Source organism: Rhagoletis zephyria, unplaced genomic scaffold (assembly GCF_001687245.7).
Source record: "Rhagoletis zephyria isolate East Lansing unplaced genomic scaffold, Rhagoletis_zephyria_1.1 Rzeph_scaffold_00154, whole genome shotgun sequence".
In the NCBI taxonomy this organism is placed as follows: domain Eukaryota; kingdom Metazoa; phylum Arthropoda; class Insecta; order Diptera; family Tephritidae; genus Rhagoletis; species Rhagoletis zephyria.
In genome coordinates, this window is record NW_016157238.1 from 213,423 (window position 1) to 229,348 (window position 15,926).

Below are 15,926 nucleotides of genomic sequence, written 5' to 3' on the forward strand. Positions count from 1 at the left end.
AACTTTGAGTGCTTTGAGCGACCTCTAAATATTTTTAAACTCAAAATAAAAAAGTAGGGTTATATTTTTCTTCTTAAAAAGCTTTGAGAAACTAAAAATTGAGCTGTTTATTTCCCCGAGTGCGAAAGCACAAAATACATACATATATCTTCAAGGGGACGGGTGGAAAGCTTCAGCAAAGAAACTAAGAAAATTACAACATAGATTAGTTTTGTTACATGTTATATATGCGAATTTGTTTATTTAGTTTAAAATAAATAATACAAATCTGCACATCGATATTCTTCAAAAGTAATATTTACGCTTGAGAAAAACGTTCAACTTTGATTATCGATCACATCAACTTGCATTTTTTACTATTTTATTGAATCCCAAATATTTAAAAAAAAATCTCCCTTCTCAAAACATTACAATGTGGCAAAGCTATGCTTAATGTTAAGGAGCCGATTTTGTGAAGAGGGAGCGAGAAAAGCGTTTTTTGAGCAAACCTTTTGTTATTGAATCATGCTTTATAATCAAAAAATAGTAGTAATGAAACTACCATCATGTCATGGATTTATGATTTATCAACTTTGGATTTATATGGCTTATGTTAGTGATTGACTTTATGTTTACACAAAGTTCTCGTCCAAAAAAAAAAGTTATTTTCTAAAACATAAGGCAAAATAATAAGACGATGAAGTTACTACCAAGAAATTTTATTATGTATGCACGTGTTTAAGGATTGGTAAATATGCCTCGTTTTATCGTGTAAACTAGCTTTGTATACATTTATAGAATATCGATATTTCAGTGCACAAATGTGTTAGCGGGATTTTTTTTCGAAAAATTTCTTACATAAAGTAACTTTTTTAATATAAAATTTGCACGTGTATTTCTAATACCGTGTAATTAATTACTTGTGGTATATTATATGATACAGTATTTTCTGCAACTAAATCAAACATTCCTCCTCTACATTATCTGGACAAGAAAGTCAATATAACTTAAAGTAAATGCAAATCGATATAGTATCTATTGAAACATATTTGTAAGTGCATTTTATTATTTTTATGAAATATGAAAAGTATTTAAAAGTTATAATTTTTTAATTGGAATGATTCCGTCCGCCTTCCATGATTGGTATATACATAGTCGCTTGCGGATTTTGATTTCTCCGTTGATAAGTGTCATTGCCCACACCGTTACTCGATGCATCGTCATTCTAAAACAATAAAAACATGTTGATTTCCATTTTTCAATACATAAATATAATGCTCCACTAATCTCTATTAGTTACATACCAATTGGCAAAGAAGTGGTGACTCATTGCAGCCGGTAAAATCATTTCCTGTATTATTGCGAGCCGCATTATTTGGAGCTCTTTGTATCGTTCGATCCTCGTATCTTGTCCGGCCTTGTGAAGCCATGGGTCTGTTGAGAGTGCTGTTCACATTGTTAGGGGAGTTTGGCGAAATATTATGAGCTGTAAATGACTTTGATACGAAATCCTGTTCTTTCCATCCGTTTTTCTTATAAACATCGCGTAATTCATGATGCTGCCACATTGTGAACAAAACTTGACTGGCGAACTTTAATACGCAAGATGTATATTTTTGGCGCTGTTTCGTAATGCTTAATAAGCGGTCGACCCCTCCAGCGTCAAGCAAAGAGCGAGAAAACTCGGGATTTTTCTTTATTACTTCATTAATTGTTGCTAATACTGCAGTAATTGTGTCATCGGAGGTGTTTTGATCGTGCTGTGGATTACCGGTTGGAAGCTTTTGGACTAAATCTCGCATCGCGTACTTCCCGATAAGCTCTTTATTGCGTTGGTCTATAGCAAGGTTTCGTAAAGCCGTTGCCACAGCGCAAACGACACGATCAACTTCCATACGAAGCAGTTCTACCAATATAGGTAGACCTTTTTCCTTACGAACTGTGGCGCGAATATCAATACTTGGCTGCCAGTAACAAGCTGAAAGGTTCTGAATAGCACCTGCAGCAGCTTCTAAAGTTTCCGGGTTGGAACAACTTTGTAATAAAGCTAAATAGTACTGCACAACTTCCGGTTGCCACAAAAGCTCATATCGTTTGTGCGATGAACTATTTGGTACTGAATTCTTAGAAGTGCTGGGGGTATAATTATTTTCGGCTTGATGATCGCTTTGAGCAGCTTCCTTCTTCTTTTTACTTGTTCCGAAGCAGCCGAGATTTTCTCCTTAAGCAGAGCAATTAGTTACATAATTGTCTTTAAGTACATAGTATATACAATAATAAATAAGAAGATAAACTAGTTTATAGCAAAAAAAAAAAACGAAAGTCCGCATACATTTTTTTTTTTCATTTTGTTTTCGAGACATCGCAACATATCGGTTTTCGGTGAAAGTAAAAAGAGTCGACCGTAAATTTTTCTAATACTATCTGGAGAATCCGATAAACAATTCTAACAAATGCTATGTATATAAAATTAAAAGCAGGGTTGCGAGATTTAAAATCATTTTTGATTTTAAATTCGCTTTTAAATAATGAACCTATTTGATTTTATTCATGATTTAATTCTTCAAACAAATAATAAATCTATATTATTAAGGATTTGATATAATTTTCAATTCACAAATCTATTTGACGTTTTCGTTTCTACCGAAAAATGTTGCCTTCTCCTTGCCCTCTGAGCACAAATACTAAGAACTGGGCAATGAAAAGGCAACATTTTTTGTAGAAACAAAACGGCCATAATTCATAATCACGCAATTACAGTACTTTCCGTCTAAACCGCACTCGGGTTAAGACGAACCAAGTCAAAAAATACCGCCCTTTTCTCGCTTAAGACAATTTGAAAAGTCAAAAAGGTTAAACTTATATAATGATAAAAAAAAAAGATGAATCAGTAGCTTGCCAAATCGTGAATATGGGAGACAAAGCATACCAAAATACGCCTGTGCGGTGTACACTAAAGAAAGTACGAAGTTGCGGGATACTATTCACATGATTATCGAACATATCGCACACCTACGTAGTTCTAAAGTGCGATCAACTCAAACAAAATTTGGGGCTACTTTTTTGCATAAATCAATTCATAGGAAAATTTGGTTCTTCATGATTATATACAATAACTAAAAAGCTCTTATTATACCTGTTTTTGTATTAATTGCGTTGAAGCTGTAGGATTTACAAGCAGTTAAATTTCCCTCTCTGAATTTTGAGTTAGCTCACTTAAGATCTAGGTGTGGGATATGTATGTAGATATAATGATGATCATACATACATACATATGTATGTATGTAAGTTTTTACTAAAATGAAACTTTTGGGTAGCATTTTTACCTTTATAAGAATTCGATTGAGGTCGACTTTGTATTGGCATTGGCTGTTTGTCGTAACTAGGATCTTCCACTTCTTGACAACGATATGATAGATTGCGTAATATACACACGCAATTTTCAACGGTTTTGTTTCCAATGTTGTTCTTTTCTATAGCCATTTTTACCACGTATATGAGACACTCCACCAGGTGCTCCGAGTTTCTTAGACTGGTTCGTGCAAATTCTCCTGCCGAACTGACATTGCGTAAAACTCCGGAAGCGTTTCGAAAAACCGTAGAGTAACATGTCTCTCCTGCGCAAACTGCATCCCAGCCAGAGTGGGGTATAATAATGTTGCTAACTATAGCATTCAAACCTTCATCAATAATGGATCGTTTAATATCTTCACAGGAAGACATATTCCATAGAACTCCAGTAACCAATTCCTTTACTTCCGATTCTTGTGTCCTGCACAATAAATTTACAAGCGCAGTTATACCACCAGCATTTTTTATTGCGCGTTTATTTTCATCATTTTGTCTTCCATAGGATAAATTTCGCAGCGCACCACATGCATTCCTAAAAAGCATAGATTTTTAACCGACTTCCAAAAAAGGAGGAGGTTATCAGTTCGTCGGAATATTTTTATTTTTATGTATGTTACCTATCTTCTTTTTGCATCGGAAAGGTAGTGTCTCAGAGGTGGTCCCATACTAATCTGGTTTAGATCCGATCATTGGATCATGAAATAATAATAATAATAATAATAGATTAGCGCTTACAAATTCTGTGGTGTTGAGTTTTCATTTACATGGTAAGACAGATCGTGTCAGCTGACTTGGGTTTACGTACCGGTAGGTTTACGTTCTTGACTAATTTCAGCTTACGGCTCAGTTATGCATGCCGAGAATTGCATAGTAAGACGTGAGAGTTGTCATAAAAGGAATCTGTTAAATGGGCTTTACGTTTCAATCTGTAGATTATTGAATCATACATAAAAGCGGCATTCGATCGAGCAGGGAGAGCGATTGCGAGAGAAATTAGAGTGGCAAAATGGGTGCAGTTGTTTGTTGGGAAGATATGTATGTGCTGCTAGGAGTATAATCACGACAAATTTTCACAAGCAATGTTTATCTATGTATACAGTGCAATACTAAGTATGCATAACTCACCCTTCGTTCCCACGACAGTCGGGTCTACGTAACCGGAACGACCCAGATATATATCTGGCCAAGGACTGCCACTCCAGCAACACTCCCCAAAATCTCTTTGGGGAATTTGTATGCTGTTACAACAACAACAACAACCCTTCGAGTGTTTGTTTGGCTTTCTTGTTTATCCACATTTCAGTATTAAGTTTGCAACCGTTATATATATATATATATATATATATATAGTTTATAGTTTTATATTCTGTTATGTAAGTGAAAAATTAAAAACAAGTAATTTTTAAGCAAAAAACAAAACCGACTTCAATTGTCATATAAAAATTTAAGACTATCGTTGATTTCTTCATGATGCGATCATCGGATTTAAACCAAATTAATATGCAACCTCCAGTGAGATAACACCTTTCCTTTAAAAAAAGAATTATAAAAATCGGCAAACGTTGTCCAGAGTTATGCGGTAACAAAAAATAAATAAAAATAAAAAATATTCCGACGAATTGATAAACTTTTGGTGAAGTGGGTTAAAAAGATATAACGTTAACGAACATTTTTTCATCGAAAATTTTATTAAAAACAGTTTTTTACTGGTTAAAAATTGTTTGTTACCAAACAAATAGTAAATATACATATTTAATTTATGGCAATTGGTTTGGGTAGGGATTTAATGAACACATTTATATAATCTTACTTGTGAATCTCTGGAACATCGTACGACAGCAGCCGTACAAGGGGCGGGATTCCACCCAGTGTTCGAGTTCGCTGTTTGTTTGGATCATCCATATAACACAGATGCTGTAAATAAGCTGCGGCATTTGCCTTTATTTCATTATTTGGATTGTTCAAAAAGCTTATAACTTCTGATAGATTTGGGTCCCGCCATCTCATAGTGGAACAAATGTCACTTCCAGAACCTTCCATTAACAAATGTTTTGATTCTCTCATGTGTGAAACCGCGTCCATTGGTGTAAGAGTAAGTTGTGCCATTTTACTTTGATAATCAGCATGACCGTCATATGTTCTTGTTACGTCCGAAGGAAGTGCTGATTCTGAACCATTAAGATTGCTATCGAATAACAATGGTCTTGGTGAGTAAGAGTTGGTGTTGCCGGCTTCAATGGGAAAATCAAAATTAACTTCTGACACATATCCATAAGCAATGGTGGGATTCTCAATATAGTGGGATTCAACGGGACAAGCATTGAGGCCATAGTCAGGCATTTCGTCATATTGTGAAGCTTGCATGTATCTTACAGTAGAAACTGACGAACGTTCTTGTATTACAGACTCATTTTGTTCCTGCGTAGTAGCGAGCTGAGCTTGTGGCCCAATTAAATTGGGTGCATTGTGATCCGATCCGTATGTGCATTGCCCTCCTGACCTTGAGAGTGCCAATTCAGGAGATTTCGTGACGTATATTGATGAGTTTGGATATCTTGATTGATATTGCTCATAATCTTGTAGAGCTGTATATTGGCAATTCAATTCAGGCTCATTGAACGTTGGTGGATCCATTGCTTTAATTTTTCCACAAAATTATTTACAATTTAATCTAAAATTACAAAAAAAAATAATTAATTCATTGATTAGATATAACAATTACGAAATTTTATGATCTACATACATATAGATTTTATGTGAGTCAGTACATTAGCAAAGAAAAATATCACAACTTAAATCTTACCCTTTTCATTCATTTTTATGCATACATGTACATATGGGCGATTCCAGCGAAAAGTCTACAGCGTAATAAAAAATTAAAAGTCCTATATCTAACTTATTTATGAGCCGATTTGGCTGCTGTTATAATATGTTATAATATACATATACTGGTTATGTAAGCAGAAACTTTTATGCCAAAAATGGTATCGGGCAGGGCCGGGATATTTTGAAAAACCATAATTTGGCTTTGATTTGTATCGTATTTAGCATGTTTAGTTGAAACGGAATAAGACATAGATTTGCAAAAAAGGGAGATTTCTACATTTAAAAACTTGGAAAATTAATCTTAAACATTTTTAATATATTACTACAAATACTTTTATACAAATAGTCTTGCCCAAATCGCAAAGTTTTGCAATTTAGTAACCCAAGTCAAAATCCACTTCTGTTTTCGGAAGCGTCATGCTAGCGCGTATGTTTACTAATAACCCCTATTGCGAATGTCGACTAGCAGTAAATAAACGACTATTAAGCGATTTTCGCTTATCGATGCTATTGTGAGTGTCGCTTAGTCGCTCAATTAAGCTTGATATACAGTTCCATGCGAGCGTGAGCGTGAACGTTCGCAAAGGCAAAGAATTCTATTTGTATTTTTATAATAATAATAATAATATCCCAACGCTCACACACATCTGTCGAAACTTGCCGTTCCCATGCGAACGTTCACATGCACGATAATTCTTTTCACGGATAAACAACGGATAATTTACGGCAAATTATCAGATAGTTAGTTTGGGTTTAGCTGGTTTCCTTAACTGGTTGTCAGAAGGTGCCCTGCTAACATCCACGGAAGTTAGAAGGGCTCGCGATATTTTTTAAAATGTGTCCGCGGCAAGATAATTATTTTCATGGGATAAACAACGGATAATTTACGGCAATTTATCAGATAGTTAGTTTGGGTTTAGCTGGTTTCCTTAATTGAATGTCAGAAGGTGGAAGTTAGCAGGGCACGCGATATTTTTTGAAATATGTCCGCGGCAAGATAATTCTTTTCACGGATAAACAACGGATAATTTACGGCAAATTATCAGATAGTTAGTATGGGTTTAGCTGGTTTCCTTAATTGAATGTCAGAAGGTGGAAGTTAGCAGGGCACGCGATATTTTTTGAAATATGTCCGCGGCAAGATAATTCTTTTCACGGATAAACAACGGATAATTTACGGCAAATTATCAGATAGTTAGTATGGGTTTAGCTGGTTTCCTTAATTGAATGTCAGAAGGTGGAAGTTAGCAGGGCACGCGATATTTTTTGAAATATGTCCGCGGCAAGATAATTCTTTTCACGGATAAACAACGGATAATTTACGGCAAATTATCAGATAGTTAGTATGGGTTTAGCTGGTTTCCTTAATTGAATGTCAGAAGGTGGAAGTTAGCAGGGCACGCGATATTTTTTGAAATATGTCCGCGGCAAGATAATTCTTTTCACGGATAAACAAGGGAGAATTTACGGCAATTTATCAGATAGTTAGTTTGGGTTTAGCTGGTGTCCTTAATTCCACGGAAGTTAGCAGAGCACTCGATATTTTTTAAAATATGTCCGCGGCAAAATTATTCTTTTCACGGATAATTTACGGATAATTAACGGCAAATTATCCGATAGGAATTTTTGCTTTGAGAAAAAGTTGTCCTGCCAACTTCAGAGAGGTATCGCCGGGTCGTTACGTACCAGTTGCGATAAATTATTAAAAAAAAAAGGCTGAAATTTGTGTCGAGGGTTAGTTATCTCGAAAATAACTTTCAGTTTAATGACAATAAATTTGAATATTCGAATAGCTTTTGCCTATAACTTACAACTCCTCTTTCTCAATTTACTGACACTGTAAACAAGTTTTGCTTACAAGACATAGAGCAAGGCGAATTTATATAAGGTGGTGTTACTAGCTCAGCTGAATTTGTGTATGTGTTTCGCCGCACGGCTAATGATATCAAATTGAAAAATTTTGTTTGAATTTCTACACACACTCTTACAGATTTTGACAGTTTATGCCGCCAAAGCAAAAACAAAATACATGTAAATTTTTGTTTTTGTACTCCTGCTATCACCTTATATTAATTCGCCTTGCTATCACCTTATATTAATTCGCCTTGACATAGAGTTAGATACTCTTTTTAGCGAATTTTTAGTCTTTCACAGTTTTTGCGTAGTGAAAATTATTTAAGCCATGAGGAAATATAGATGAAGTTCTTAAAAAGTGGTACTTTTTCAGTTTGAAAAAAATATTTAATTTTTATTTATTTTTTTTTCAATACCACACTAGAGCGAAGCAACTGAGAAGATCTTTAAAGCGAAAGTACACAACGTCCATTGCGTCGCCGGCATCGTCACCGTCAATGTGAGCGTCAACGGTGCTTATGCGGCAAGTTACACACTATCCGTTCACCATTGCGTGCGTAAAATCAAAAACTCGCTGCTACTCTGCAAAAATTGCGTTGCACTTTTCTTTCATCATATTTTACATTTCTTATCTCAATAAATCCAAAAATTTTCACAAACTGAAAAAATTGAAATTCAGATATGTAAACAAAACACAGAATAGTTGTCACGCATAAGCAAAGTTGAAAGTTGAGCTAATTTGTGCGTCACAGTCACCGTCAGCTTTGTTCATGTAACTTGCTTCATACGAATACACCAATTTAACTTTTTTGGCAACTGACGGTGACGTTGGCGGTGACGCAATAGACGTTATTTACTTTCACTTTTAGAATAAAGTTTGTTTCCTAGCGCAAAGAGAGAAACCGGCTTCTCATTAAAATTTTTGAAAGTAAACTTCAAATTAAAAGTAATTTTAAAATGAAATGTATAGAATTCTTTGACTATTTAAACACTGTATGCGAAAAATCTCATTATTGCTACTCAAAAATGTCACAAATATAAAATAACCCAACAAGCATTTCAGTAAATGTTTTTAAAAATAACTTAAAGTAAGTTTGCTATAATAAGCGTTAAATAAGCATTTTTAATATTAAGCTTACTAAATGTTTTTTTCAAATAAACCCTTAATAAATAACTTAAACTTATAAATGAAATGCAAATGCCAACGACATGAAGTAGTAAATATAACATTTTTTAAATAGTAAGTGACGTGTTTACGTTTTTTTAAATATATTATTAAAAGAAAAAATTAAATAAAACCCATGCGGTAAAAAAAAATCCAGTCCAGGACCCGCTGCGCTATCTTCGAATGATGAGTTCTCCTTATCCTTTCTTAGTTTAACATTCAATTAAAAATGTATTAAATTTTTTTCAGAAAAGTTCATCAATGAGAATGGCGGCGATGAACCGGAATATATAGCTTCATCGATGTCGTTTTTCCAATTTGCCAATAACCGCATGTAATTGAAAACACGCAACAAGATGTAATAATTAACTTTTGTATGCTTAATTTTTGTGTGTTATCGTGAATTTGTATGCTAAAATGTCTATTCCCTATTTATATTTTCGCGACTGTAGATGAGTCCGCCGAAAATTCGCATTTCTTTTAGTTTCTAGATGTTAAGCAATCTATGTATTATTTTTTAATTAAATATCTTTAAATAAAGGGTTATAAAAATGTTTATAAAAAGCTTTCTTTTGAAAATTTTTAGTAAGTTTATATTCATACGCTTATAAACAACTTTTTTGAACCTTTATTATAAGTTTACACTTTTACGCTTATAAAAAGCTTTCTTTTGAACATTTATTACAAGTTTATATTTCTACGCTTATAACCAATGTTCCTTTTCGATTATATTACGCTTACTTTCAAGCGTTTTATAAACAAAAAATCAACGTTTTGTAAGCTTAATGTTTATAATTGAAAACTTAAAAAAAAACGTTCCTTAAGTTTACTTTGCTTGTTGGGAATTTATTTTATTTATATACCAAAATATTGTTAAAAACAAAAACTCTGGCGTTGCAAATTATTTTTTGTTACTTACATTCATAACTTTGCTTTGAATAAAAACGTACTGAAAAGTACTGATTTTTTAGAATGGAAAAGGCTAACGTACTGGCAACCCTAAGCCAACTCTACAAATCTATTAGCTTTGGCATCATCTTCCTCATCACTAAACCATATTTCAACCGCATCAATTTTTTAAATTTTATAATAAAAGCAATTTTAAAAATGATGTAAATGAAACACTAAAGAAACAAATGTAAACAAACAAACAGCTGTTTACAATTCAGTTAACCATTCACAATAATACAAATTTTTATCGATCAAGTTACGCAAAGCAAAATAAAAGATGATCGACTCGATCGACAAATTTCTATTCTACTGCCAGTCGACACTCGCAATAGGGGTCAATATCTTTAAACAGTTGTAGTTTTTTATTACTGAATAAGGTGCCATTTAGTTGCTTTGCAAATCTAAAAAAACATCTTGACATGCATTTTTAATATAATTTTCAAATTAATAAATCCCCTAATTCAAACTGAGTTTAATTTTTTAAACAGTACGATGCCCTCCTCTTCCATCAGTAGGGAATTGATTTTATAAATGTATGTACAGTATCGGTCATATCTATAGCTCGCCATTTCAAAGTGATATTGTGTGCCACTGATGTTTATTCATTTATTTTTAAGAATTTTCAATTAAAATACAGTTCATTCTAAATTCCTAAAATTCTAACACTTCCGAGAAAAAAGTTTGAAATTTATGTGAAAATTTGTTGCACTTTTTTGTAGCTTTCTACAAATTATTAACCTTGGGTTTGTATCGGGTTTGTCTAAGAATGAACTATATTTTAATTGAAAATTCTTAAAAGTCAATAAATAAAAATAAGTGACACACAATATCACTTTGAAATGGCGTGCTATAGATATGACCGATACTGTATGTATCTAAATACCAAGTTCCATTACTCTATCACAAATATTTCTTAATATGCGGTATGAAAAACTCCGTTTGTATAGGAGGTGTCACGCCCCTCGTCTAATCGAGACTAAATATATATGTTCTATACGCTAAACGATACCAGTGTATAAAATTTCATGATAATGGGTCGAGTAGTTAATGCGTGAAAGCGTAATTCGCGTTTTTGTTTTTTTTTTCAGGTAGTCGGGGTTTTTTGCAAAGGACCATAAATTATAATAGGGGTATTCTCTGAGTCTTGCAAAGCCCTTGCACGGTGCACAGATTGCACGGATTGCAAGGTAAAAACCGGTTTTCGTATGGGACAGCTTTGCAAACCGTGCAATCCGTGCACCGTGCAAGGGCTTTGCAAGACTCAGAGAATACCCCTAATATATTTCGAAAAGTTTGCACAAAGTAGGGATATATGGGTATCAATTGAGAGAGGAATTCGAAACAATGTGGTTTCAATTATCCATTAGAAACATGCCAAACATGCTTTTTATAAATTTTACTCTTAAGTTTTTTGATAAATTTTGCAGAATCTTAGTTTAATTTAAATCCTAATCCCAAAGGATATTTTTCAATTTTTTTAATTAAAACCTCCACATTTGTAAAATCCTTCATTTAGTTTATTTAATATTATGGAAAACATTTTTTTTTTTGTTTTAAGGAGGAAAAGAATTTGTTACAAAAGTTGAATCTATTCGACTAGAAAACATCGTTTTGTAGCCTTGTAATACACCTTTACAAAGCCACTGTACTTTCTCCATTAATTAATTTCTTCGATGTTTTCGGGAGAAATCCTGCCGTCCTATTAAAATCTTAAAGATGCAGATTTAATAGAAATGAGTGGAAATGGGGGAAACATACATTTTTTTGCATTTACAAAGTTTTCTTGGACGGTTTGGCAGCCTTAATTCAATTTCCTAACTAAAACTTCAACTAAAAGTCGGCTTCATATACATATATGGTATTTAGGCAAAAAACCACAAATATAGAATGTGGGCATATAAAAATTTGCAATCAAATTTCTTTTCGCGACAGACGAGACGCTCTGCACTGCCGCGACGGCGTAGATTTATTGGTCAGATGCTTTTATTTAAGCCTTAAGATTGTAAGAACAATCTTAAAAAATAATTGTTTATTTCTTTGATAGTTACAAAAGAAGTTAGGCAAATTGCTACTGTAAATAAGTATACTTATAAGCACCAAATAAAAATTGTTATTCCTGTCCGCAGCAAAGTTTTTCAAATAAATAAATAATTTCTATTATAACTTTAGTTTAGTTTAAAAGTAAATGTAATGTCTAATCTTACCAATCACGTCATGTTGTGTGTTCTCGTGTATTACGGGTGTGGTAAAACACTCAAATGTCCAAGCTTCTTTTTGCGTAAGATTATTGATTTTTCACACGTCAACCGAAGACTTGTTTTAGGACAGCAAACATTGATACCATACTTTTTTTATTCACTGGTGCCAATTAGCATTCATTTTCTGTTTCATTATTTTATTATTTGGTAATTTTTTATCCAGAGTATTTACAAGTTGAAAATTCTATTGTTTTCCCAGTTATGTACGGCCACGGATTTTCACCGATTCTTGTACACAATCACATTTTCTAGATAACGACACGCGACCGTAGTTCAGACTTAGTTAATTTAATTGACCAAAATCTAATTCTTTATTAGATCTGATTTTGATTTATTCCACAGAAAATTTTATCCATCTTATTAAAAAATATATCAAGCGAAAATGCTTTGGTCACAGAATATGTAGGGTGCCTTATATGAAATATTTTAATTTGTCGGATTTTTTATGTGTTCAAGTTGTTGTTGTTGTAGTATGTTCTAGTCGTATTTATTATATTAGTACATACAAAATAATAGTGGTAGAAATCAAAACCAAATGTTAATTTGTTGTGATGACTACACGTCGTCGCGTGGGTAAAAGATTGTCGTATGTTAATTTCGGCATGTTGTGGGAAATCGCGATTGAAGTTTGGAATGCAATTGGATTGGATTGTTTGGAATGGGATTTTCTCCAAAGTCTGTGAAAATGTTACTAGTTCACAAAATTCTTAAATTATTTAATGATTTTTGTTATTAGTTTGGAGTTTATGAAGGATTTTCTATAGTAAAATTTTGTCATTAGCGTCATTTGTCCACAATTTGGCAGCCACTTTGTATGAACGACACTTTTTTCTCAATATCTCGGAAATTAAAGAAAGTATTCAAGAATGAAGAACGTAATTTTTAAGATATTAATTAGTTTTATATGGCTGCATCACTAACTAAATTTTTACTAAATTATCGAAAAAATTGTAGTCAATATCTCGGAAACTAAAGGAGGTATCTGAAAACTGATAACACCAATCGAAAGACCTTATTTCAAAATATATAACTGCATCTAGAACTAAAAATCGTCAAAAATGGCTTCCGACAATATTTTACCCAGGCGACGACGTGTAAACCTTGGTTTAACAATTTATATTAATATATCATCCGACTCACACTGTGTTCTGTAATTTCGGAAAGTATCTAGTAGCCGGTTTTTAAATAACTTTAGTAAAACAAAAGTTTGGAACGTAGTTGAAAAATAAGTTTTGAGTTTTGTGTAATGATGCCCAAACATATATTATATGTGTACTAGTTTATAAAAATGGTTTTCTATTTTCAAAGTGATGTGGTTTCGCCACCGGCCTTAATTTACATGGGAAAGGATAAGTATGAAAGTATGAAATTATTTGATTTTCGATTCATGTTTTAGAATTTTTCGTTCGGCTGTTCCACAATGCCGCACGGGAAAATTTTAATGAAAATCGAGACGACAAAAATCAAAAAGGTCGATGGGTATTTTGGTTTGAGTGGCAGACCCCAACCCGCGCACTCTTATGGCGTTTTCTTTTTTCGGGGGGAAAAAAATGCCACCTTATATGGCAACATTATCAGAGTGCAACATTTTAAAGAGAAAGCACGTAATTGCATGTGAAGATGCTGAGAAAAGAACACAAAAACTTGCCAGCCCTGGCGCAGGGCAGAAAAAGGCAATATTATTTCGAGAAAAGAAATCGCTATTAGGGTAAGAACATGGTGTACCGGCGAGCAAATCGAAGAGCATAGTTTCAATTACAAATGTGCGTGTACGCTTTGCTCTTAAAGCTGATGCCAGATAAAACTTTGTAGCTCTGCGTGACATTTATAACTTTGCCAGCAAAGCGCCAGACGCAAAAGGTATGCCACAATGAACGCCAAGAAAAGAATGTTGTACCGCTTTTTTACTCATCAAAGTTGCNGCAAAATGCGCTCACTAAAAGAGAGTAACAGGAAAAGTAAAGGAACGCAAAAAACCAAATTTTTAGTCCAAAGAAGGGCAACAACAAAACTAACGTCAAATAAGAACAGAAATGTATGTACAAAACACATTCGCACAAGCACAAGCACAATAAACACTTGCTATATCAATTATTTTTTGCCTCCTTCCAATTTCAATTCATTTCTTTTACTTTTTAGATTATTCTCACTTTTTGCGTATTCTTTAATTTCCGTTAATTTAAATTCAGTTGATTTTGACACTTTTCAGGATTTTGCCAGAAAAAATTCTTCTGACTAAATCTGACTACTTCGGACTGATGAGAGTCGCTCTCACTGATTGTTGCTCTCTCATTTTTGCTGTCATTTCCGAGTTAAGGAACGCTTTTTGGACTAAATCTGACTACTTCGGACTTTTTCTGACTATTTCTGGGAGATAAGGAACGCGCATAATACCATGAACCATGGACGAGGAAAGGAGGGGGGCACCGAGCTGCTCGTGTTCGGGCAACACGCTTTGTGCTCTCGTTTGTCTGTGTAAATTGAACCGCTGTTCACATCTGACAACAACAATTGCATACACACAAATCGCCGTGTGTAAATGAAACGAGCAACACCAAAAGGGATTGCGAAAAATCGAGGCGACAAAAGTTTTCGTGTATAAACGCAGTCTAAAAAATAACTTTTTTCGTTCTTTCCTTCCCGCGTGATCTTGTGTCTTTCGTTCATGATGAACCAAAAATACAAGATCACGTAAGAACGCGACGTTGTATTTGTAACTGGTCTTGAGAAAAAAGTTTGCGAAAGCGGGTTCGTCAGCTGAGCGTTTGTTTACATCACAAGCATTACTATTTTACACTTTTATTCAAGTAAAGAAGAGTTAATTCAACATGACAACACATTTTAAAGCATTTTGTTGCATCATTTTACCTAAATTGTGCGTTTAAAGTGGCTGACAATAATTTTGGCTAATTTTGGTTTTGTTGTTTTCTTTGCTTTGTTTACTTTGTTTACTTTTCGCTCGTTTTCCAGTGAAACAAGATGGCGTAGAACCCGCTAAAAAAAATCGACTTTTTTCACTCCCTTGTTCTTACGGGATCTTGTGTCTTTCGTTCATGGTATCAATACACGGAGCAGCGAACAAAGGTGGCGCCGTCAGTGGTACCGCTACTTTGGTTTTGCGAATTTTGACAGTTGTGGTTACTTGTAAACAAACCTTAGTTTACAAATCAGTGAAAGAGAAATTTTAATTATAAGTGAAAAATCAGTTTAAATTGTGTTAATTTGCAATTTGTGAGTGATTCTTGAGTTGAAGACTGCGTAAAAACTAATACAATGAAGGGCTGTGTGTTAAANTTTTTGAGTTGAAGACTGCGTAAAAACTAATACAATGAAGGGCTGTGTGTTAAATTGCGACAGCCGTCAAGATGCAAGAAGCGTAGATGCAAGTGTAGCGCTAGGGCGAATCGCTGCATTTTGTGTACATAGGGCACGGTAAAGCCGTTCCCGAAATGTTTCTCTATTATTATATTAACAGCGTTTCCTCAATGATTTTGCAAGTTAACTAATCAATCCCGCAGAGATGCTGCTGCAGTTTTCTGCAG

The 15,926-nt window shown here is 33.9% G+C and overlaps 2 protein-coding genes across 2 annotated transcripts in view; one reads left to right on the plus strand and one right to left on the minus strand.

The window, feature by feature from the left end:
* Window positions 1-686: 686 nt before the first annotated feature.
* p120ctn (adherens junction protein p120) lies at window positions 687-12,794 on the minus strand. Its single transcript, XM_017605544.1, has 5 exons — window positions 12,331-12,794; window positions 5,141-6,001; window positions 3,306-3,862; window positions 1,284-2,200; window positions 687-1,204 (listed from the first exon to the last, which is right to left on the minus strand). Exons 2-5 carry the CDS (start codon window positions 5,962-5,964, stop codon window positions 1,088-1,090), a joined length of 2,415 nt encoding a protein of 804 aa, XP_017461033.1. The 5' UTR covers window positions 5,965-6,001; window positions 12,331-12,794; the 3' UTR covers window positions 687-1,087.
* A 756-nt stretch (window positions 12,795-13,550) lies between these two features.
* Window positions 13,551-15,926, plus strand: part of LOC108354431 (coiled-coil domain-containing protein 25) — a 19,746-nt gene continuing 17,370 nt past the window's right edge. The window contains exon 1 of the mRNA XM_017605622.1: window positions 13,551-13,745. Coding sequence (XP_017461111.1) covers window positions 13,673-13,745 — 73 coding nt within the window. The 5' untranslated portion in view covers window positions 13,551-13,672. The remainder of the gene's footprint in view (window positions 13,746-15,926) is intronic.